The following is a 26,766-nucleotide window of genomic DNA, read 5'->3' on the forward strand; positions in this document are numbered from 1 at the left end:
TGTACACTTCTGTTAAAATGTAATAATCAATTATACTTCTGTTGTTTAATACTTTTCATTAGTTTTGGATGATACCACAAATTTGGGTATCGATCCGATACCAAGTACTTACAGGATCATACATTGGTCATATTCAAAGTCCTCATGTCTCCAGGGACATAAATCCTAAGTTTATAAACAAAATATACATTTTTAAAAAACGAAAGAAGATTTTGTTTTGCTAAAAAATGTCGATGTTGTCATAGTGGTATCGACTAGATATGCTCCTGTACTTGGTATCATTACAGTGGATGTTAGGTGTAGATCCACCAATGCCGTTTGTTTCTATTGTAGCGTCCCGGAAAAGTTGGTGCTGCAGGGAATTCTGGGAACTTGTTTTGTAGTCTTTATGTTGTGTTGCAAATATTCTCCCAAACATTATTCATACGGTCACCCTCAGTGTGACATGTATGGCTGTTGACTAAGTATGCCCTTCATTCACTAGTGTGCAATGTGTATATAATCAAGATAGTGAATGATTAAAGATCGGACATAATGAAATATTGTTTTTATCTTTACCGACTATGGACTATTTTCAACACATCCAAAACTATGACACCAGGGTAATGCGGTATGTAGAGAAGCAGGACTACTTATCAGCCTCTCTGGAGAGATGATGCTTGAAATAAATGTACTATATTATTCACCATGGAGACATAGATTAGTCATTCTGAAGTAGTTACAACATGGCGAATAGACATTAGCCTCAAACTACCTAGCCATGTCTTAAGTATTTTTCCGAGGGGGTGTAGTACCGAATATGATTCATTAGTATCGCGGTGCTGTACTAATACCGGTATTCCGTACACACCTAACTTGGTGCATTACAGGAATACTTTTTTAAAAAGTCTTAACCTAAACTTATATTCAGCTGACCCCCCCAAAAAAATGTTTTATATATTATTTAAAATGATTTGTCCTCACTCGTCTTGTCTGAATTTAAGCGGTTCATAAATGAATTTATTAGGTACCCTGAGACGTTTCTATCATAAGACCTTTTTCCCACCAAAAGTTTAAGAACTTTAGAGGGGAACTGCACTTTTTTTTTTTTTGGAATGTTGCCTGTCGTTCTCAATCCTTATGTAAGACAAGCACACACACATTTTTTCTTCTTTTATGCATTCCAAATAGTAAATAGTAAATCAAAAGTTTGCTTACAATGGAACTATTGGCAGTCGCTCTATTCGGACAATATTAGGTCATATTTTTTTACTGAAGTGTAAGTAAATGACATACAAAGCAATGATATACAAAATGATGTGTGTAAAAAAAAAAAAACTGTACATATTGTACATAAAAGGTCAGACTTTTGTCTGCAAAAATCATGGGGGGTGAGGGGGATCCTTATGGTGCGTTTAAGCTGTAAATAACAATATATCAATAATAAATGTTCTTCTTAATCTCCCGACAATAACACAAATACAAACCCCCGTTTCCATATGAGTTGGGAAATTGTGTTAGATTTCAATACAAACGGAATACAAATCCTTTCAACCCATATTCAAATATGCTACAAAGACAACATATTTGATGTTCAAACTCATAAACTAAATTTTTTTTTGCAAATAATAATTAACTTAGAACTCCATGGTTGCAACACGTGCCAAAGTAGTTGGGAAAGGGCATGTTCACCACTGTGTTACATCACCTTTTCTTTTAACAACACTCAATAAACGTTTGGGAACTGAGGAAACTAATTGTTGAAGCTTTGAAAGTGGAATTCTTTCCCATTCTTGTTTTATCTAGATCAGGGGTGTCAAAGTCAAATACAGAGTGGGCCAAAATTTTAAAGGGAACAAAGCCGCGGGCCAAGGTTGAACAAATGAACCTTTTAATAGGGACCCAAACAAGTTTTGCATTAAATATTGAACAAGCAAGGCTTATATAACTTTACTGACATGCAAAATCCAGTTTCAAATAATAATAATAATAATTTAAAAAATATCAATGGCATATCAAATACAATTTTAATAAAAATGTTATGCCTTTTTTTCTATTTGCAATCTTCTGAGGTAAATATAAATTTTTTTCTAAGGGCTAATAATACATTTGAAAATAAAATAACAATAATGACATTCAAGCTTTGAAGTAGCAAGAGAAAATGCATGAACAAAACGTTAATTATTGCTCAGTTTGCTGGAAGTTTCCTGGAAGAGTTAGTGCTGCAAGGGTTTCTGAGTATTTGTTCTGTTGTGTTACGGTGCGGATGTTCACCTGAAATGTGTTTGTCATCCTTATTTGGTGTGGGTTCACAGTGTGGCGCATATTTGTAACAGTGCTAAAGTTGTCTATACGGCCACCCTCAGTGTGACCTGTATGACTGTTGACCAAGTATGTGTTGCATTCACTTGTGTGTGTGTGTGTGTAAAAGCCACAAATATTATGTGACACGCTGTCAGTTTGGAGGAAAAGCGGACGTGATGACAGGTTGTAGAGAAGGCTAAAGACAGTGCCTTAAATGCACGCCCCCAATATAGTTGTCCAGGTGGAAATCGGTAGAAATTCGGGAGAATGGTTGCCCCGGGAGATTTTCGGGAGGGGCACTGAACTTCGGGAGTCTAGCGGGAAAATTAGGAGGGTTGGCAAGTATGAGTATTAGCGGTGAATGCGGTGTTACAGCGGCACCGACGCTGTATAACACCGGCGGGCCAGCTCTAATGCTAAATTGATATTGCCTTGAGGGCAAAATTAAATTACACGGCGGGCCAAATTTGGCCCGCGGGCCAGAGTTTGACACCCATGATGTAGAGCTTCAGTCGTTCAACAGTCCGGGGTCTCCGCTGTCCTATGTTACGCTTCATAATGCGACACACATTTTCGATGGGAGACAGCTCTGGACTGCAGGCGGGCCAGGAAAGTACCTGCACTCTTTTTTTTACAAAGCCACGCTGTTGTAACACGTGCTAAATGTGGCCTGGCATTGTCTTGCTGAAATAAGCAGGGGCGTCCATGAAAAAGACGGCGCTTAGATGGCAGCATTTGTTGTTCCAAAACCTGTATGTACCTTTCAGCATTAATGGTGCCTTCACAGATGTGTAAGTTACCCATGCCTTGGGCACTAATGCACCCCCATACCATCACACATGCTGGCTTTTGAACTTTGCGTCGATAACAGTCTGGATGGTTCGCTTCCCCTTTGGTCCGGATGACACGATGTCGAATATTTCCGAAAATAATTTGAAATGTTGACTCGTCAGACCACAGAACACTTTTCCATTTTGCATCAGTCCATCTTAGATGATTTCGGGCCCAGAGAAGCCGGCGGCGTTTCTGGATGTTGTTGATAAATGGCTTTCGCTTTGCATAGTAGAGCTTTAACTTGCACTTACAGATGTAGCGACCAACTGTATTTAGTGACAGTGGTTTTCTGAAGTGTTCCGGAGCCCATGTGGTGATATCCTTGAGAGATTGATGTCGGTTTTTGATACAGTGCCGTCCGAGGGATCGAAGGTCACTTAATGTTGGTTTCCAGCCATGCCACTTTCTCCGGATTCTCTGAACCTTTTGATGATATTATGGACCATAGATGTTGAAATCCCTAAATTTCTTGCGAGAAACGTTGTTCTTAAACTGTTTGACTATTTGCTCACACAGTTGTGGACAAAAGGGTGTACCTCGCCCCATCCTTTCTCGTGAAAGACTGAGCATTTTTTGGGAAGCTATTTTTACACCCAATCATGGCACCCACCTGTTCCCAATTAGCCTGCACACCTGTGGGTTGTCCCGAATAAGTGTTTGATGAGCATCCCTCAACTTTATCAGTATCTATTGCCACCTTTCCCAACATCTTTGTCACATGTTAATGGCATCAAATTCTAAAGTTAATGATTATTTGCAAAAAAAAAAAAAATGTTTATAAGTTTGAACATCAAATATGTTGTCTTTGTAGCATATTCAACTGAATATGGGTTGAAAATGATTTCCAAATTATTGCATTCCATTTATATTTACATCTAACACCAGTAAAAAAAGGATGCGCATATGAAACTGGTGGAGTTCAATACCTCCAACAAGGTTAAGAACCACTGGTCTGTTTGCATTAGCATTCACTTTACTCTGGTTGAGGCTAATTCTTGCACAAATTGCATGTTATTGACTACTTTTACAACATGGAACACAGTTAAAAGTCAATACTTGATGTGATCTACCTTCATTCCACCGAATTCCTTCGATTAAGGGGCGGTTTAGCTCGGTTGGTAGAGCGGCTGTGCCAGCAATTTGAGGGTTGCAGGTTCGATTCCCGCTTCAGCCATCCTAGTCACTGCCGTTGTGTCCTTGGGCAAGACACTTTACCCACCTGCTCCCAGTGCCACCCACACTGGTTTAAATGTAACTTAGATATTGGGTTTCACTATGTAAAAGCGCTTTGAGTCACTAGAGAAAAGCGCTATATAAATATAATTCACTTCACTTCACTTCACACCTTTACTGCCTCCTGTATTTCACATTTATCCCCAAACAATGAAATCTCGGGGTGGCGGTGAGCAGCTGGAGTCACTGCCTGGAAAACTGACTGAATATTTTATATTCCTCCGTAAATACGATTAAGAGAGTCCTTCGCTTTTTGTTGCTTTGCGTATTGAAATGAGGTTTGTAAAAATCAATTAACGACAGTAAACTGCGGAATCGTTTAAAAGACTAAAAAAAAACACTGCAAGATAGTTCCACTAATCAGTGTTCTCCAGCACACAGATTCCACACAAAAGATCCTGCAAGTCAAAAGGTCATTTTGTTCTTCTTTGTCTCCGTTGTCAAGTATCTTGTGCAAATGAGTTGGGAAATTGTGTTAGATGTAAATATAAACAGAATACAAGGATTCATTTTCAACCCATATTCAGTTGAATATGCTACAAAGACAACATATTTGATGTTTTTTTTTTGCAAAAAATCATTAACTTTAGAATTTGATGCCAGCAACACGTGACAAAGAAGTTGTGAAAGGTGGCAATAAGTACTGATAAAGTTGAGGAATGCTCATCAAACACTTATTTGGAACATCGCACAGGTGTGCAGGCTAATTGGGAACAGGTGGGTGCCATGATTGGCTATAAAAACAGTTTCCCAAAAAATGCTCAGTCTTTCACAAGAAAGGATGGGGCGAGGTACACCCCTTTGTCCACAACTGCGTGAGCAAATAGTCAAACAGTTTAAGAACAACGTTTCTCAAAGTGCAATTGCAAGAAATTTAGGGATTTCAACATCTACGGTCCATAATATCATCAAAAGGTTCAGAGAATCTGGAGAAATCACTCCACGTAAGCGGCATGGCCGGAAACCAACATTGAATGACCGTGACCTTCCATCCCTCAGACGGCACTGGATCAAAAACCGACATCAATCTCTAAAGGATATCACCACATGGGCTCAGGAACACTTCAGAAAACCACCGTCACTAAATACAATTTGTCGCTACATCTGTAAGTGCTCGTTAAAGCTCTACTATGCAAAGCAAAAGCCTTTTATCAACAACATCCTGAAACGTCGCCGGCTTCTCTGGGCCCGAGATCATCTAAGATGGACTGATGCAAAATGGAAAAGTGTTCTGCGGTCTGACGAGTCCACATTTCAAATTGTTTTTGGAAATATTCAACATTGTGTCATCCGGACCAAAGGGCAAGCGAACCATCCAGACTGTTATCGACGCAAAGTTCAAAAGCCAGCATCTGTGATGGTATGGGGGTGCATTAGTGCCCAAGGCATGGGTAACTTACACATCTGTGAAGGCACCATTAATGCTGAAAGGTACATACAGGTTTTGGAACAACATATGCTGCCATCTAAGCGCCGTATTTTTCATGGACGCCCCTGCTTATTACAGCAAGACAATCCCAAGCCACATTCAGCACGCGTTACAACAGCGTGGCTTCGTAAAAAAAAAAAGAGTGGGTGTAGTTTCCTTGCCCGCCTGCAGTCCAGACCTGTCTCCCATCAAAAATGTGTGGCGCATTATGAAGCGTAAATTACGACAGCGGAGACCCCGGACTGTTGAACGACTGAAGCTCTACATAAAACAAGAATGGGGAAGAATTCCACTTTCAAAGCTTCAACAATTAGTTTCCTCAGTTCCCAAACATTTATTGAGTGTTGTTAAAATATAAGGTGATGTAACACAGTGGTGAACATGCCCTTTCCCAACTACTTTGGCTCGTGTTGCAGCCATGAAATTCTAAGTTCATTATTATTTGCAACCAAAAAATAAAGTTTATGAGTTTGAACATCAAATATCTTGTCTTTGTAGTGCATTCAACTGAATATGGGTTGAAAAGGATTTGCAAATCATTGTATTCCGTTTATATTTACATCTAACACAATTTCCCAACTCGGCTTCACGGTGGAAGAGGGGTTAGTGCGTCTGCCTCACAATACAAAGGTCCTGCAGTCCTGGGTTCAATCCCAAGCTCGGGATCTAAATACAGAGTCTCGGAAAACTGGCGTGCACAAGCGATCCCTCAGAAAGCTGGCGTGCACATCACTTGTGCACGCCAGCTTTCTGAGACTCTTATTTTGTTAGCGCAGGCAGCATGAAGCAGGGCTTTTATTGTGAAGATAGGAAATGTGCAGTCGGCCTTTAGAGTTTTGACGGGAGGGACGGCGCGAAAGTCCGTTGAAATAAAAAGTGTTTCTCGCCTTCCTCTCTGTCATTTTTTCACAATAATGAACTGGCAGCAGCCAGCGTCATCTCACAAGACCCTCGGGTGCCGTGAATGTCAATCAAGCAAGCTACGGAATTTGCCGCCAATGTTTTTCTTGTAAAGTGTATGGAAGCTGGATGAATTAGATGCCAAAAAACCAACCACTTTCATGTGGTATTGTACAGAAAGGACAACTTTTTTTCTCCTCCATTTGAAAATGTGGGCGTTATCATCATTACTGTCTGATTCCAATCAATGCAAGTCATCAGAATCAGGTAATACACCAACTTATATTCTTGTCTTTGTGAAAGAAAGACATCTATATGTGTTACACATGCTTGTATTATCATTAAACACATTTAACTTGTTTACAAAAATGTCTCTTTCATAAATAAATAAATATAAATGATATATATAAATGAGGTAGATCCCCTCGAGTTGGTCAATTGAAAAGTAGCTCGCCTGCAGAAAAAGTGTGGGCACCCCTGCCCTAAAATGTTAAATTTTTTTTGTCACTGTTGTGTTCTTTAGTGTGTCATAGAAAAGCTGCCCTCACAATAATACACAAAAAGTGCGGATGTATTAGCCGGTTGTGTGACAGTTGCTCGACAAATAAACAAACACAGGATGTGAGGGAAGGTAGCGTGTTCAAAAAAAAAAAGGCAACAAATCAAAACATAAAGTCGACTTCCACTCTACTTCTTGGAGCTCCCCGGAAAAGCGGATTAAAGTCATGCAAATTGAGCACCGTGTTTACACCGTGACGGATGCACAAATTGCTGCCAGGCATCACAAATCTGCTAATGAGTGAGGCATCCGACGACGCACACAAACACAAACGGCGAGGTTCTGCATGACAGGCGGATGAAACCCACTCAAACCGAGTGTGAAAGCAAGACTTTGCCCCCTAATGATATCGTTCAGAAAGTGACTAATGGGGGAGATTGTGTGTGTTTGGGAAGAAGGACGGGAGAGAGAGAGAGAGAGAGGCCGACTTACTATGTGAGGAGAGTCTCGGCCCATGGAGATGACCGTCCTGTTCACCGTCCTCAGCAGCTTCTCCATGATGATCTGCACGTGCCACTGGGTGGGACCCTGCACAAATATACAGGACACTTTACATGGCAGTTGCCGAGGTATGAAACACCTAAAATGGTAACGCAACATAAACGCAACATAACAGATACCCAGAATCCTTTGCATCCATGACAAATCCTGACTATGTTATACGCAGTTGCTTTTAGCTGCGGGCATTACACTACAGCAGCGGTCGGCTCTTTGGCGACTCTGATGCGGCTCAGCTGCACAATCGCCGACCCCCCCAGATCAGGGGTCGGGAACCTTTTTTGGCAGAGAGAGCCATGAAAGGCAAATATTTTAAAACATACTTCAGTGAGAGCCGTATATTTTTTTTTAACACTGAATACAACAAAATGCGGCAGCATAGCTCGGTTGGTAGAGTGGCCGTGCCAGCAACTTGAGGGTTGCAGGTTCGATTCCCGCTTCCACCATCCTGGTCACTGCCGTTGTGTCCTTGGGCAAGACACTTTACCCACCTGCTATATATTTTTTTAACACTGAATACAACAAAATGCGGCGGTACAGCTCGGTTGGTAGAGTGGCCGTGCCAGCAACTTGAGGGTTGCAGGTACGATTCCCGCTTCCGCCATCCTGGTCACTGCCGTTGTGTCCTTGGGCAAGACACTTTACCCACCTGCTATGTATTTTTTTAACACTGAATACAACAAAATGCGGCGGTATAGCTCGGTTGGTAGAGTGGCCGTGCCAGCAACTTGAGGGTTGCAGGTTCGATTCCCGCTTCCGCCATCCTGGTCACTGCCGTTGTGTCCTTGGGCAAGACACTTTACCCACCTGCTATATATTTTTTTAACACTGAATACAACAAAATGCGGCGGTATAGCTCGGTTGGTAGAGTGGCCGTGCCAGCAACTTGAGGGTTGCAGGTTCGATTCCCGCTTCCGCCATCCTGGTCACTGCCGTTGTGTCCTTGGGCAAGACACTTTACCCACCTGCTATATATTTTTTTAACACTGAATACAACAAAATGCGGCGGTACAGCTCGGTTGGTAGAGTGGCCGTGCCAGCAACTTGAGGGTTGCAGGTTCGATTCCCGCTTCCGCCATCCTGGTCACTGCCGTTGTGTCCTTGGGCAAGACACTTTACCCACCTGCTCCCAGTGCCACCCACACTGGTTTAAATGTAACTTAGATATTGGGTGTCACTATGTAAAGCGCTTTGAGTCACTAGAGAAAAGCGCTATATAAAATATAATTCACAATTCAGTAAGACCAACATTTTTAGAGTATAATGAGTCTCTTATTCGTTTTAATAGCATTGTTATTCTGGACCTAACCTATAATAAAGAAAATGCCTCTTACCATTGATACATCTTCTTGAACAGGTGCGGTAGAAACCGGATGGATGGATTAAAATGCGTGAATTGTATTGATATAGCGCTTTTCTTTAGAGACTCACAGCGCTTTTACATAGCGAAACCCAGTATCTGAGAATGTTTTATATACATCTTCTTGAACAGGTGCGGTAGAAACTGGATGGATGGATTAAAATGCGTGAATTGTATTTATATAGCGCTTTTCTTTAGAGACTCACAGCGCTTTTACATAGTGAAACCCAGTATCTGAGAATGTTTTATATACATCTTCTTGAACAGGTGCGGTAGAAACCGGATTGGATGGATTAAAATGCATGAAGTGAAGTCAATTGTATTGATATAGCGCTTTTCTTTAGAGACTCTAGTGCAAAAAGTAATGAACATCAGTAATGATGTTCCATAAATTCTTTTTTTATTTTTTCAAAAAGATTAAAATTCGCTAGTTTTTCTATTCATTTTTTTCGGTTGAATTTTGAATTTTAAAGAGTCGAAATTGAAGATAAACTATGTTTCAAAATGTAATTTTAATTTTTTTTCGTGTTTTCTCCTCTTTTAAACCATTCAATTAAGTGTTTTTTTTCATCATTTATTCTCTACAAAAAACCTTCCGTAAAAGGAAAAAAAATGTATGACAGAATGACAGACAGAAATACCCTTTTTTTAAATATATATAGATTTATTTATTAAAGGTAAATTGAGCAAATGGACTATTTCTGGCAATTTATTTAAGTGTGTATCAAACTGGTAGCCCTTGGCATTAATCAGTACCCAAAACGTAGCGCTTGGTTTCAAAAAGGTTGGTGACCCCTGCTTTAGAGAATGAAGAGTGCATCATCCAAATTCCGAGACAAACATTTCCACATCAACACCAGATGAAAAAAATAGTCAACAACATAATTTAATAACGTCCGTAGTAACCTACCACACAGCGAAGGACGAACACTATTTGATTTCCTATTATGCAGCTCGTTTTTATTTGACAGTTATTGAAATATCTTGTGTGACATCATGTACAAAAGTGCACTTTATTTCTTTTAAACTATTGTAGTGTCGTTCTGTACACAAACTGCACTTTAATTTAGTGTTGTTTTGATATGTCATCTTAGTGACATCATGCACAAAAGTGCACTAATAGCTTGTTTGAAAATGTCTCTGACAATCTTTCTGTTTTGGAAATGACATGTTTGTTTGTGCCACTGCTTAATAACTGTTTAATAAATACACTTTTAGTTGTGATTTCCCTCTCTGCATGAAAGTTTAAAAGTAGCATATATTAATGCAGTATGAAGTGAAGTGAATTATATTTATATAGCGCTTTTCTCTAGTGACTCAAAGCGCTTTACATAGTAAAACCCAATATCTAAGTTACATTTAAACCAGTGTGGGTGGCACTGGGAGCAGGTGGGTAAAGTGTCTTGCCCAAGGACACAACAGCAGTGACTAGGATGGCGTAAGCGGGGATCGAACCTGCAACCCTCAAGTTGCTGGCACGGCCACTCTACCAACCGAGCTATACAGACAATAAGTAGAAAAATGTTTTCATGTAGACACATAGAATCATCATACTGCTGTGATTACATGCATCAAGTGTTCATTTAAGGGCTAGGCAAAAAATCTATATATAAATCTATATCTATATATAAATATATATATATATATATATATATATATATATATATATATATATATATATATATATATATATATATATATATATATATATATATATATATATATATATATATATATATATATATATATATATATATATATATATATATATATATATATATATATATATATATATATATATATATATATATTTGTATATATATATATATATATATATATATATATATATATATATATATATATATATATATATATATATATATATATATATATATATAGTGTATCGCCCATATCGCCCAGCCCTAAACCAGGGACCTCCCAAATAGATAGAGGAAGCACGTGGGCTGGACTTTTAAAAAGTAGTTTGGATCTTTAACTAAAAACATGTCTCCTCAATTGAGATGAATTTAACTCTGTCTTTGCATGATTCATTGCTTCTTGTCTGTTTAATACAGGGGTGCCCACACTTTTTCTGCAGGCGAGCTACTTTTCAATTGACCAACTCGAGGGGATCTACCTCATTTATATATATCATTTGTATTTATTTATTTATGAAAGAGACATTTTTGTAAACAAGTTAAATGTGTTTAATGATAATACAAGCATGTGTAACACATATAGATGTCTTTCTTTCACAAAGACAAGAATATAAGTTGGTGTATTACCTGATTCTGATGACTTGCATTGATTGGAATCAGACAGTAATGATGATAACGCCCACATTTTCAAATGGAGGAGAAAAAAAGTTGTCCTTTCTGTACAATACCACATGAAAGTGGTTGGTTTTTGGCATCTAATTCATCCAGCTTCCATACACTTTACAAGAAAAACATTGGCGGCAAATTCCGTAGCTTGCTTGATTGACATTCACGGCACCCGAGGGTCTTGTGAGATGACGCTGGCTGCTGCCAGTTCATTATTATGAAAAAATGACAGAGAGGAAGGCGAGAAACTCTTTTTATTTCAACAGACTTTCGCGCCGTCCCTTCCGTCAAAACTCTGAAGGCCGACTGCACATTTCCTATCTTCACAATAAAAGCCCTGCTTCATGCTGCCTGCGCTAACAAAATAAGAGTCTCGGAAATCGCTTGTGCACGCCAGAGATCGCTTGTGCACGCCAGTTTTCCGAGACTCTGTATTTAGTTAGCGCAGGCAGCATGAAGCAGGGCTTTTATTGTGAAGATAGGAAATGTGCAGTCGGCCTTTAGAGTTTTGACGGAAGAGTCTGTTGAAATAAAAAGTGTTTCTCGCCTTCCTCTCGGTCATATTTTCATAATAATGATCTTGCAGCAGCCAGCGTCATCTCACAAGACCCTCCGGTACCGTGAATGTCATTTAAGTGACGTCTTGGTGAAGATTGATGATCACTCATTTTTAGGTCTATTTTTTTTAAAAGCCTGGCTGGAGATCGACTGACACACCCCCCGCGGTCGACTGGTAGCTCGCGATCGACGTAATGGGCACCCCTGGTTTAATAGATGTCATCAGTGTTTGATCCTGACAGTGGTTACAACCCTGTTGAATTATCTCTGCTCCTGTAGGAGCTGCACAAGCGTAGGCCATTCGCCGAGCCCACACACAGTAATTACAGTAAGCGCCGCCACCATACAGTAAACTGCTTGTTTAAGCAGGGGGACTCCCAGCGTGCTCCGGGTGGCCCGCGGGGAGCGCAATTAAAGGCGGCCGTTTGTTCCTCACCACGTCTTTCCTGTAGAGCACTTCCAGGATGTCGCTGAGCAGCTGGCAGCAAGCCTTGGGCTCCTCTCGCCTCTCCAGGTGGAACTTCAGCTGCTCCGTCATCAGCGGCAGGAGGATCTCGCGGCAATCTGCGGGGGGAAAAAAAAAAAAAAAGTCACGCGGCGACATATGCTGTTCGGATACAGGCGGGCGGCGCTCGCTGATGGATTCCTCAAAAAGCTCGGAAATGTGTTCGCCTATTAAAACATAAAAATTGGTTTCTTTGCTTTGACGCGGATGACTTGGCCTTAAATTGGTACGAAGGCTGAGGGAAGTGAAAGAGAATACATGAATATGCTGATTGGCGTCCGGGTACGGCCTCCATCCATCCATCCATCATCTTCCGCTTATCCGAGGTCGGGTCGCGGGGGCAGCAGCCTAAGCAGGGAATCCCAGACTTCCCTCTCCCCAGCCACTTCGTCTAGCTCTTCCCGGGGGATCCCGAGGCGTTCCCAGGCCAGCCGGGAGACATAGTCTTCCCAACGTGTCCTGGGTCTTCCCCGTGGCCTCCTACCGGTTGGCTAGGGAGGCGTTCGGGTGGCATCCTGACCAGATGCCCGAACCACCTCATCTGGCTCCTCTCGATGTGAAGGAGCAGCGGCTTTACTTTGAGTTCCTCCCGGATGGCAGAGCTTCTCACCCTATCTCTAAGGGAAAGACTCATTTGGGCCGCTTGTACCCGTGATCTTATCCTTTCGGTCATGACCCAAAGCTCATGACCATAGGTGAGGATGGGAACGTAGATCGACCGGTAAATTGAGAGCTTTGCCTTCCGGCTCAGCTCCTTCTTCACCACAACGGACCGGTACAACGTCCGCATTACTGAAGACGCCGCACCGATCTAACGATCCACTCTTCCCCCACTCGTGAACAAGACTCCTAGGTACTTGAACTCCTCCACTTGGGGCAGGGTCTCCTCCCCAACCCGGAGATGGCACTCCACCCTTTTCCGGGCGAGAACCATGGACCTATGGGAAGAAAAAGGCTGGCGTCGGAGAACACCGAGTGCTTGCTTGGAAAAACTGCATCTGGGTGCTATTTACTGGACAATCTGGGTCATCACACTTGGCAAATGGAAAGACATTTGGTTGCCTGCAAACCTCCGCCAAGGCAGAATAATCACAATTTGGACAACAGCCTTTTAGAGTTATTTACATTTTGTCTTCAAAATGAGTCCTCGTGTCGTACCAAAGACTATAAAAATGGGACCCATTACCTCCCTGCTTGGCACTCAGCATCAAAGGTTGGAATTGGGGGGGTTAAATCATCAAAGATTATTCACGGGCGTGGCCACCGCTGCTGCTCACTGCTCCCCTCACCTCCCAAGGGGTGATCAATACAGAGGATAATCTCACATGACCTCGGCACTTAACTTAAACATTATGCCATCTATCCATTTTCTACCGCTTATTCCATTCAGGGGGGCGCTGGAGCCTATCTGAGCTACAGTTAGGCGGAAGGCGGTGTACACCCTGGACAATTCGCCACCTCATCGCAAGGCCAACACAGATAAGACAGACATTATTCACAGAGAAAATAAGGAACATGGTAACCCAATTGTGCCTCTAGAGGAGAGTGTTACTACAAGAGGTTCCGGAACATCCCTCTACATTGTTGGTGTTGTAATAATCCAATTAAATAGAACTTACACTTTTTATATGACACTTAAAGGCCTACTGAAAGGAGATTTTCTTATTCAAACGGGGATAGCAGGTCCATTCTATGTTTCATACTTGATCATTTCGCGATATTGCCATATTTTTGCTGAAAGGATTTAGTAGAGAACATCGACGATAAAGTTTGCAACTTTTGGTCGCTAATAAAAAAAAAGCCTTGCCTGTACCGGAAGTACAGGATGTCATCAGTGTTTGAACCTGACAACGTGTATGAGCTAACTGGGCAGTCGCCATTTTACTTTTCTTTTTATGCCTCCACAACCTGTAGAAAGGGTGGTCCCCGCAAGTCATGATCAAAAACTTGGTCCCCATTCCAAATTATAACCTGTGTGTGTGTGTGCATTCTCACCGTGATGGGTAAACAGATCGCTGTGGACAATGTCTATCAGACAGTCCAGCTTCTGCTTCATCAGGCGACCCTGAGGAACCTTCAGGATGAACTCGGTGAACAGCTTGCTGTGGAGGTAAGACACAAACAGAAGGTCAACCTCATCAGGGGTCAGGCGCCGCTCGACAAGCAATCATCCAGATGCTCAGTAAGGTGGTAACCGACCAAGCCGGAGTTTACTCGGGGATCAATAAGGTTGCTAGCTAACCTATCAAACTGATTGTCTTGTTACTGCTGGAGCAGCAAAGTGACCTTTAGGTCCTTGGAAGTGCAGCAAAAATAGCCATTTGTGGTTCTCTGAGCATTGCCGGGTTGCAACCATGAGACCACTTCAGGTTTTACTTGGGGGCTGGGTGAGGCATTCAATAACTTCACATAATATCGGAAAGGTTTACAAGAGAATATACAGGCCAGACATCATCGAGACATATTTTTTAAAGTGACGGAGTTGATCAATACACTCTTAAGAAGAAGTACTTTTCATGCTCTTTCCCAGCTAATAACACTCCCCACACGGGTGTGTGTTTCCGCCCAGTCAACCATAGATCTCATCCTCACATCGGACCGGCATAATATTAAAAATAGTGGGGTCATGATCTGTGGTCTTAGCGACCACTATATAACCTTCTGCACGCGCAAAATAACTAAACCTAAAGCCAATGGCCACATAACAGCTCAATCCAGATCCCTTAAAAAATACAACGCCAAAAAAACGGAAATGCTGATTATCGGTCCTGCTAGACACCGAACTCTATTTAATAATACAACTCTAATATTTGACAACCAAACAATTAAACAAGGCGACACGGTAAAGAATCTGGGTATTATCTTCGACCCAACTCTCTCCTTTGAGGCACACATTAAAAGCGTTACTAAAACGGCCTTCTTTCATCTCCGCAATATCGCTAAAATTCGCTCCATTCTGTCCACTAAAGACGCTGAGATCATTATCCATGCGTTTGTTACGTCTCGCTTCGACTACTGTAACGTATTATTTTCGGGTCTCCCCATGTCTAGCATTAAAAGATTACAGTTGGTACAAAATGCGGCTGCTAGACTTTTGACAAGAACAAGAAAGTTTGATCACATTACGCCTGTACTGTATATACCTTTATATACATATATACATACATATATACCTATACTGTATATACCTTTATATACATATATACATACATATATACCTATACTGTATATACCTTTATATACATATATATATACATATATACCTATACTGGCTCACCTGCACTGGCTTCCTGTGCACTTAAGATGTGACTTTAAGGTTTTACTACTTACGTATAAAATACTACACGGTCTAGCTCCATCCTATCTTGCCGATTGTATTGTACCATACGTCCCGGCAAGAAATCTGCCTTCAAAGGACTCCGGCTTATTAGTGATCCCCAAAGCCCAAAAAAAGTCTGCGGGCTGTAGAGCTTTTTCATTTCGGGCTCCAGTACTCTGGAATGCCCTCCCGGTAACAGTTCGAGATCCTACCTCAGTAGAAGCATTTACGTCTCACCTTAAAACTCATTTGTATGCTCTAGCCTTTAAATAGACTCCCTTTTTAGACCAGTTGATCTGCCGTTTCTTTTCTTTTTCTTCTATGTCCCACTCTCCTTTGTGGAGGGAGTCCGGTCCGATCCGGTGGCCATGTACTGCTCGACTGTGTATCGGCTGGGGACATCTCTGCGCTGCTGATCAGCCTCCTCTTGGGATGGTTTCCTGCTGGCTCCGCTGTGAACGGGACTCTCGCTGCTGTGTTGGATCCGCTTTGGACTGGACTCTCGCGACTGTGTTGGATCCATTATGGATTGATCTTTCACAGTATCATGTTCTCATAGTCATCATTGTCACCGACGTCCCACTGGGTGTGAGTTTTCCTTGCCCTTATGTGGGCCTACCGAGGATGTCGTAGTGGTTTGTGCAGCCCTTTGAGACACTATCAATCAATCAATCAATCAATGTTTATTTATATAGCCCCAAATCACAAATGTCTCAAAGGACTGCACAAATCATTACGACTACAACATCCTCGGAAGAACCCACAAAAGGGCAAGGAAAACTCACACCCAGTGGGCAGGGAGAATTCACATTCAGTGGGACGCCAGTGACAATACTGACTATGAGAAACCTTGGAGAGGACCTCAGATGTGGGCAACCCCCCCCCTCTAGGGGACCGAAAGCAATGGATGTCGAGCGGGTCTAACATGATACTGTGAAAGTTCAATCCATAGTGGCTCCAAGACAGCAGTGAGAGTCCCGTCCACAGGAAACCATCTCAAGCGGATCAGCAGCGTAGAGATGTCCCCAACCGATACAGGCGAGCGGTCCATCCTGGGTCCCGACGAGCGGTCCATCCTGGGTCTCGACTCTGGACAGTCAGTACTTCATCCATGGTCATCGGACCGGACCCCCTCCACAAGGGAGGGGGGGACATAGGAGAAAGAAAAGAAGCGGCAGATCAACTGGTCTAAAAAGGAGGTCTATTTAAAGGCTAGAGTATACAGATGAGTTTTAAGATGAGACTTAAATGCTTCTACTGAGGTAGCATCTCGAACTGTTACCGGGAGGGCATTCCAGAGTACTGGAGCCCGAACGGAAAACGCTCTATAGCCCGCAGACTTTTTTTGAGCTCTAGGAATCACTAATAAGCCGGAGTCTTTTGAACGCAGATTTCTTGCCGGGACATACGGTACAATATAATCGGCAAGATAGAAATAATGGCTACAACACTCCAGCCAGACATGGTCCTGTGGTCTCCATCAGCAAAGCTGGCTTATGTCGTGGAGCTGACAGCACCATGGGAAGAAAGGGTTGAAGAGGCTTACGAGAGGAAGAGAAACAAATATTCTGACCTGGCAGTTGAAGCATCCCAGAACGGCTGGAAGACCAACATGTTCCCAGTAGAGGTGGGATGCAGGGGATTTATTAGCACGTCTACCATCAGTCTGTTGAGGAAAATGGGGGTGAAGGGACGCTCCCTCCAACAGACTATCAAGTCCATGTCAACTGGCTCTGGATTAACCGCAAGGACCCCAACCGGGCGGTAAAATAAGAGACAATGGTATGCGGTCAGGTTGAGGCCTGACTCAGGGAAAAGGACGACCCTGCCATGCATTGTCCAACAGGGTGTGGAGGGTATGGCATGGAGGGTGGTGTACCTGGGACGCTAGGCACACCGTTGAGCCCTCTGGAGACGTCGTGGGCTTCAAATCAACGAAACGTCGATGAAGTAGGGTGCCCACCCGAAGACCCCAATGACATACTTACCCTGCTTTTCACCACCCCATACCGAATGCTACCGTCAAGACTGTTCCTACTTACCAAAGGGATTGAAACATCTAGTTCTATTTGCTTAACCTAAAGTAGCCTTGATCTTGACGCTCCTCTACTATCACATTCACTCCGATTGCTGCGGCAACAACAAAACAAAACTCCAGACGTTCTTCTCGGTTTGTATGATTTACTTGTGATCTTAATAATTCAAAACATAAAACAGTCACGATGTGGGAACAAATGAATGACAAAATAAAGAGTTTGTTGCAGTACTAGTTAGAAAAAGTATGAGTGAGGTCCAAAAAACTGTGTGGCTCGATTCCACCGCACCTGACAGCAATTACCCATAACACCTTGCGTCCAAAAAACCCCTTACCACCCAGATCCTTCCGCCATATATGCACTTAAAACAGTGACGTCATCAAATCACTTTGACAAATGTAATAATTACAATTAAAGTGGGGCGGCATAGCTCGGTTGGTAGAGTGGCCGTGCCAGCAACTTGAGGGTTGCAGGTTCGATTCCCGCTTCCGCCATCCTAGTCACTGCCGCTGTGTCCTTGGGCAAGACACTTTACCCACCTGCTCCCAGTGCCACCCACACTGGTTTAAATGTAACTTAGATATTGGGGTTCACTATGTAAAGCGCTTTGAGTCACTAGAGAAAAGTGCTATATAAATATAATTCACTCACTTTATATAATTACTCTAAGCATTCAATATATCAATTTTCTTATCATGCAAATAAAGTAAATACTCCCCTTTTGACTGAATAAACATAAAGCACCTTCCATAAAATGTAAATTAATTTAAAATGCATTTAGGCTCCTTTTACTGTCGGCCTTGACTTGCCCTCAAAGCGATATATTTTATTATATATCATTATTTCGATGGTGGTCCATGCGGTCAAAGTAGACATTTTAGCAGGGTAATACCAACAATCTGTGCCGACTCCCGATGAAAATATTGCTGCGTAACTTTACAAATACATTTGCCGAATGGACATCTGTAAAATGTGTCGTAATTACTTGGTATTAATTGATTGATACTTTTATTAGTAGATTGCACAGTACAGTACATATTCCGTACAATTGACCACTAAATGGTGACACCCGAATAAGTTTTTCAACTTGTTTAAAGGGGAACATTATCAGCAGACCTACGTAAGTGTCAATATATACCTTGATGTTGCAGAAAAAAGACCGTATGGTTTTTTTAACCGATTCCCGAACTCTAAATGGGTGAATTTTGGCAAAATAAACGCCTTTCCGTTCATCGCTCTTTTTGCGATGATGTCAGAACGTGATACAGCCGCCATTTTCATTTTCAACACATTACAAACACCGGGTCTCAGCTCTGTTATTTTCAGTTTTTTCAACTATTTTTTGTAACTTTGGAGACATCATGCCTCGTCGGTGTGTTGTCGGAGGGTGTAACAACACTAACAGGGAGGGATTCAAGTTGCACCACTGGCCCGAAGATGCCAAAGTGTCTACCGCCAGACCCCCGTTGAATGTGCCAGAGTGTCTCCACATTTGACCGGCGATGACAGACATGGCACAGAGATGTATGGATAACCTGCAGATGCATTTGCAACGATAAATTCAACGGAATCACAAAGGTGAGTTTTGTTGATGTCGACTTATGTGCTAATCAGACATATTTGGTTGCGGTATGACTGCCAGCTAATCGACACTAACATGCTACGCTAATCGACGTTAACATGCTATTTACCGGCGGTGCTAAAGCAGACATGGCACAGAGATGTATGGATAACCTGCAGATGCATTTGCAACTATAAAGTCAACTAAATCAAAAAGGTGAGTTTTGTTGATGTTGACTGCCAGCTAATCGATGCTAACATGCTACGCTAATCGATGCCAACATGCTATTTACCGGCGGTGCTAAAGCAAACATGGCACAGAGATGTATGGATAACCTGCAGATGCGTTTGCAACGATAAATTCAACGGAATCACAAAGGTGAGTTTTGTTGATGTCGACTTATGTGCTAATCAGACATATTTGGTTGCGGCGTGACTGCCAGCTAATCGACGCTAACATGCTATGCTAATCGACGCTAACATGCTATTTACCGGCGGTGCTAAAGCAGACATGGCACAGAGATGTATGGATAACCTGCAGATGCATTTGCAACTATAAAGTCAACAAAATCACAAAGGTGAGTTTTGTTGATGTTGACTGCCAGCTAATCGACGCTAACATGCTACGTTAATCGACGCTAACATACTATTTACCGGCGGTGCTAAAGCAGACATGGCACAGAGATGTATGGATAACCTGCAGATGCATTCGCAACTATAAAGTCAACTAAATCACAAAGGTGAGTTTTGTTGATGTTGACTACCAGCTAATCGATGCTAACATGCTACGCTAATCGATGCCAACGTGCTATTTACCGGCGGTGCTAAAGCAAATATGGCACAGAGATGTATGGATAACCTGCAAATGCATTTGCAACGATAAATTCAACGGAATCACAAAGGTGAGTTTTGTTGATGTCGACTTATGTGCTAATCAGACATATTTGGTTGCGGTATGACTGCCAGCTAATCGACGCTAACATGCTACGCTAATCGACGCTAACATGCTATTTACCGGCGGTGCTAAAGCAGACATGGCACAGAGATGTATGGATAACCTGCAGATGCATTTGCAACTATAAAGTCAACAAAATCACAAAGGTGAGTTTTGTTGATGTTGACTGCCAGCTAATCGATGCTAACATGCTACGCTAATCGATGCTAACATGCTATTTACCGGCGGTGCTAAAGCAGACATGGCACAGAGATGTATGGATAACCTGCAGATGCATTTGCAACTATATTACGTTTTCCTTCCACCCACAGATAAACGTCAGATCTATCCGTCAATTATTACTTTTATTGTTGTTTATGTTTTTTGTTTGTTTTAGGCCTTTCTTTAAAAAAAAAAAAAAACTGCTCAGTTTTTTTATATGGCAAAACACAAAATATGCAACATTTTCCCCAAAAAATATTTCAAAGTGGAATATTTAATGTGACGTAATTGGAGCTTTGAATAGGTCAATAATTCAAAATGACATTGATTTTGATTCATTATTATTTTTTACAGAAAGAAACAGCTTTGTGTTATAAGAGTAAGCATTGGCACAATTTCTTGTTACATTTCACCTGTTTGCTCTTTTATACCACTTTTTATGTTTTTACATTTTTTCAATTGTATTCTTAAAATGTGCCGTTAAAAAATAACCCGGGGGCCGCACTTTGGGCACCCCTGAACTACGGCATTTGCCCAAAATGTCCAGGGTTTACCCAGCCTTCCGCCCGATTGTAGCTGAGATAGGCACCAGCGCCCCCCGTGACCCCAAAAGGGAATGAGCGGTAGAAAATGGATGGATGGATGGAGTTGCAAATTGACACTGTAAGTAAAAATTGGCTTGACTTGATTAGAAATCCAGTTTAAATCCTACTTCAAATCTAGTTTGGCCTAGATATGTCAGATAATGGCTTTTTTGCCGATATTCCGATATTGTCCAACTCTTAATTACCGATTCCGATATATACAGTCGTGGAATGAACACATTATTATGCCTCATTTTGTTGTGATGCCCCGCTGGATGCATTAAACAATGTAACAAGGTTTTTTTACGGTGCGGATGTTATCCCGAAATGTGTTTGTCATTCTTGTTTTGGTGTTGATTCACAGTGTGGCGCATATTTGTAACAGTGTTAAAGTTGTTTATGCGGCCACCCTCAGTGTGACCTGTATGGCTGTTGACCCACTATGCGATGCATTCACTTTTGTGTGTGAAAAGTGACGGAGATAGATAACTTTTTAAATCCTAGTCATATTTTAAAACAGCTAAGTGTTGGCTATGTGTAGACTTTGAAGGTCGGAATGTAACGAGAAGCCATAACACTCTTCTTATCTCAAATGTCCCAGGCTAAAAAGAACAAATAAGGGTATTTGTTCCGGTAAGATATTGAAGAAAGACAGTGCTTCCGTAGTATGGTCAGATCAACTAGGGCGATGTGATTTGAATTTGTCCTGCACAGATTTGGTCTCCCAAAGCTTTGGTAATCAAATATCAAAATAAGCTACTCTGTCCGGGATTCATTTATAACCAGCTTATGTGTCATCGAAAGAAATCTGGGGGGTGACCAGTCATTTAAATTCCCTTGGAGGAAGAACGCAACAAAAACCAAAAGGTACGCTAAGGCGCTCTGTACTTCTCCCTACGTCCTACCACTGCGTACAGCGGCGATTTAGTCATGAATTTTACTTTTTGAAACAGATGCCGATAATTTCCGATATTACATTTTAAAGCATTTATCGGCCGATAATATCGGCAGACCGATATTATCGGACATCTCTAGTTTAGACCCACCCAAAGACAAGATTTGGACTGATTTGTGCTGTTTGTTTTCTTTACATCAAGCTGTATGAGACTAACATTTGGGGTCAGGTCCTGGGACCACAGCTTTAGTGAACGTTCCTCCAGGTTTTGCTGCAACTGCGATCAGGTTGATTGTAAAGTCAATAAAGCAGAGTCAGAGAACACCCACTGAATAAAGCCAGCACATAAAGTAAGTGTGGGCGTTGCGAGGCCTTCAGCTTCAGTGGGTTCACTCCAGAGCAAAGCTGTCTTCCATACGGCGCCTTTTGAAGGAGCCTCCACTGCTGACGTACATCTGCCCTTGTTAAGCGGTTCACACGTCAACACCACGGACATCAAACTGTGCGCGTCCGAGCCTTAAAAAAGCATATGTCCACTCACACACACACACACACACACATATATATATAGATATTAGGGATGCACCGAAATGAAAATTTGTGGCCGAAGCCGAATAAAATTTAAACGCTTGGCCGAAGGCCGAATACTGAATAATGAATGCAGTTTTTCATAATTTTTTTAATATTGCATAAATAGCCTAGAATAAATATTTAGACATGTTTTTCCATCCATCCATCCATCCATCCATCATCTTCCGCTTATCCGAGGTTGGGTCGCGGGGGCAACAGCCTAAGCAGGGAAACCCAGACTTCCCTCTCCCCAGCCACTTGGTCTAGCTCTTCCCGGGGGATCCCGAGGCGTTCCCAGGCCAGCTGGGAGACATAGTCTTCCCAACGTGTCCTGGGTCTTCCCCGTGGCCTCCTACCGGTTGGACGTGCCCTAAACACCTCCCTAGGGAGGCGTTCGGGTGGCATCCTGACCAGATGCCCGAACCACCTCATCTGGCTCCTCTCCATGTGGAGGAGCAGCGGCTTTACTTTGAGTTCCTCCCGGATGGCAGAGCTTCTCACCCTATCTCTAAGGGAGAGACCCACCACACGGCGGAGGAAACTCATTTCGGCCGCTTGTACCCATGATCTTATCCTTTCGGTCATGACCCAAAGCTCATGACCATAGGTGAGGATGGGAACGTAGATCGACCGGTAAATTGAGAGCTTCGCCTTCCGGCTCAGCTCCTTCTTCACCACAACGGATCGGTACAACGTCCGCATTACTGAAGACGCCGCACCGATCCGCCTGTCGATCTCACGATCCACTCTTCCCCCACTCGTGAACAAGACTCCTAGGTACTTGAACTCCTCCACTTGGGGCAGGGTCTCCTCCCCAACCCGGAGATGGCACTCCACCCTTTTCCGGGCGAGAACCATGGACTCGGACTTGGAGGTGCTGATTCTCATTTTTTTTTTGAAAAGCAAAGGCTACCAGAACATTAAAAAAAATAAAAAAAAAATAAAAATAAAAAAATTACTTTTAAGTAATTTATTTATTTATTTATTTTTTTTTGACATGTTTTTCAAATAAAGTAATTTTTTATTGAATATTGACATTTTTTTAATGTTCTAGTAGCCTTTGCTTTTCAAAAAAAAGCACACATTTTTCATTTATATTAGGCCTTCAAACAAAACATGCATTTAAAAAAAAATAAAGTGCATTAAAGTGGATAAACCCAAAACAAATGAATTATTGTCCTTTTGGCAAAAGTCTGCTTAGCCACAGTAGATATGCTAATAATGTAAACAGAAGGCTCAAGTAAATCTCAATTAAGTGTGTGCTTGTAACCTCATACACTTATACAGGTAGCCTACACAACAGGCTAATAATGTAAACAGAGGCCCCACTAAATCTCAATAAGTGTGTGCTTGTAACCTCATACACTTATACAGGTACACAACATATCCCAACGTCACCACGTCACTGCACGTTGGTTGATTGCGTCACCGCGTCACAAAATTGCGTCACACGCCACTATTCGGCCTTGTTTTTAACTCATTCCACCAAAGGCCAAATGTGGCTTTTTTTGCCATATTCAGTTACCGATTAATCGGTGCATCCCTAATATATATCTAAATATATATATATATATATAAGCTTGTTAGTGATTCCCAAAGCCCAAAAAAAGTCTGCGGGCTATTTTCCGTTCGGGCTCCAGTACTCTGGAATGCCCTCCCGGTAACAGTTCGAGATGCCACCTCAGTAGAAGCATTTAAGTCTCACCTTAAAACTCATTTGTATACTCTAGCCTTTAAATAGACTCCCTTTTTAGACCAGTTGATCTGCCGTTTCTTTTCTTTTTCTTCTATGTCCCACTTTCCCTTGTGGAGGGGGTCCGGTCCGATCCGGTGGCCATGTACTGCTTGCCTGTGTATCGGCTGGGGACATCTCTGCGCTGCTGATCCGCCTCCGCTTGGGATGGTTTCCTGCTGGCTCCGCTGTGAACGGGACTCTCGCTGCTGTGTTGGAACCGCTTTGGACTGGACTCTCGCGACTGTGTTGGATCCATTGTGGATTGAATTTTCACAGTATCATGTTAGACCCGCTCGACATCCATTGCTTTCCTCCTCTCCAAGGTTCTCATAGTCATCATTGTCACCGACGTCCCACTGGGTGTGAGTTTTCCTTGCCCTTATGTGGGCCTACCGAGGATGTCGTAGTGGTTTGTGCAGCCCTTTGAGACACTAGTGATTTAGGGCTATATAAGTAAACATTGATTGATTGATTGAAAAATAAATATAGAATGAAACTTAAATGAGCGGCAGGATGCTCGTTATGTTGCAGAGCGGTGGATGAAAGAGGAGGAAAAAGGTGCTGGAAGGAAATGAAAGTGGCCTCTTTAGTTGACAAGGCTTCAATTTAGTAGTCTCCAGCTCAGACGTGCGGGCCAGGTCTGGAGTTAACAGGAGCAGCTGATGCCATTTTGGCTTGGCTGGTAAACAAACAAAAAAAAGCTGAGATTTGCCGTTAAGGGGTGTGTGTACCGCTGTTTGGACATTTGTCAGGTGGAGCTCCTGTCAGTCTTTATGTAGATGTATATAAATATGACAAAACCTCAGTCAGCCTGTTTACATCACTACAAATGTATCGAAACCAGAACAGATGTGACCGAATAATGAAGTTTTTGTATGATTTGGCTTTTGACTAAATTTTGCCCTGGTTTTTGTATACCATCTCGGTTATCGAGATGGTATACAAAATGTTTGAACACGTGCCAAACAAAGAATCCAAATGGTAACATGGTAAATGGGTTATAAAAACCCCGTTTCCATATGAGTTGGGAAATTGTGTTAGATGTAAACATAAACAGAATACAATGATTTGCAAATCATTTTCAACCCATATTCAGTTGAATATGCTACAAAGACAACATATTTGATGTTCAAACTGATAAACTTTATTTATTTTTTTTTGCAAATAATAATTAACTTAGGATTTCATGGCTGCAACACATGCCAAAGTAGTTGGGAAAGGGCATGTTCACCACTGTGTTACATCACCTTTTCTTTTAACAACACTCAATAAACGTTTGGGAATTGAGGAAACTAATTGTTGAAGCTTTGAAAGTGGAATTCTTTCCCATTCTTGTTTTATGTAGAGCTTCAGTCGTTCAACAGCTGTCGTATTTTACGCTTCATAATGCGCTACACAATTTCCATGGGAGACAGGTTTGGGCTGCAGGCGGGCCAGGAAAGTACCAGCACTCTTTTTTTTACCAAGCCACGCTGTTGTAACACGTGCTGAATGTGGTTTGGCATTGTCTTGCTGAAATAAGCAGGGGCGTCCATGGAAAAGACGGCGCTTGGATGGCAGCATATGTTGTTCCAAAACCTGTATGTACCTTTCAGCATTAATGGTGCCTTCACAGATGTGTAAGTTACCCATGCCTTGGGCACTAATGCACCCCCATACCATCACAGATGCTGGCTTTTGAACTTTGCGTCGATAACAGTCTGGATGGTTCGCTTCCCCTTTGGTCCGGATGACACAATGTCGAATATTTCCAAAAACAATTTGAAATGTGGACTCGTCAGACCACAGAACACTTTTCCATTTTGCATCAGTCCATCGTCGATGATCTCGGGCCCAGAGAAGCCGACAGCATTTCTGGATGTTGTTGATAAATGGCTTTCACTTTGCATAATAAAGCTTTAACTTGCACTTACAGATGTAGCAACGAACTGTATTTCGTAATAGTGGTTTTCTGAAGTGTTCCTGAGCCCATGTGGTGATATCATTTAGAGATTGATGTTGGTTTTTGCCCTGGTTTTTGGGGATCGAAGGTCATGGTCATTAAATGTTGGTTCCCGGCCATGCCGCTTACGTGGAGTGATTTCTCCAGATCCTCTGAACCTTTTGATGATATTATGGACCGTAGATGTTGAAATCCCTAAATTTCTTGCGAGAAACATTGTTCTTAAACTGTTTGACTATTTGCTCACGCAGTTGTGGACAAAGGGGTGTACCTCGCCCCGTCCTTTCTTGTGAAAGACCGAGCATTTTTTGGGGAATCGGTTTTTATACCCAATCATGGCACCCACCTGTTCCCAATTAGCCTGCACACCTGTGGGATGTTCCAAATAAGTGTTTGATGAGCATTCCTCAACTTTATCAGCATTTATTGCCACCTTTCCCAATTTCTTTGTCACGTGTTGCGGGCATCAAATTCTAAAGTTAATGA

The 26,766-nt window shown here is 42.1% G+C and overlaps 1 protein-coding gene across 2 annotated transcripts in view; it reads right to left on the reverse strand.

The window, feature by feature from the left end:
- dock1 (dedicator of cytokinesis 1) overlaps positions 1–26,766 on the reverse strand; it is a 537,727-nt gene that overhangs the window by 339,216 nt on the left and 171,745 nt on the right. For both annotated transcript variants that reach the window (XM_061907548.1, XM_061907547.1), the window contains exons 25-27: positions 14,479–14,585; positions 12,415–12,542; positions 7,671–7,766 (exon numbers count right to left, since the gene is read on the reverse strand). In XM_061907548.1, the coding sequence (XP_061763532.1) occupies positions 7,671–7,766; positions 12,415–12,542; positions 14,479–14,585 (331 nt within the window). The remainder of the gene's footprint in view (positions 1–7,670; positions 7,767–12,414; positions 12,543–14,478; positions 14,586–26,766) is intronic.

The sequence above is a fragment of the Nerophis ophidion genome, linkage group LG08 (genome assembly GCF_033978795.1).
Source record: "Nerophis ophidion isolate RoL-2023_Sa linkage group LG08, RoL_Noph_v1.0, whole genome shotgun sequence".
In the NCBI taxonomy this organism is placed as follows: Eukaryota; Metazoa; Chordata; class Actinopteri; order Syngnathiformes; family Syngnathidae; genus Nerophis; species Nerophis ophidion.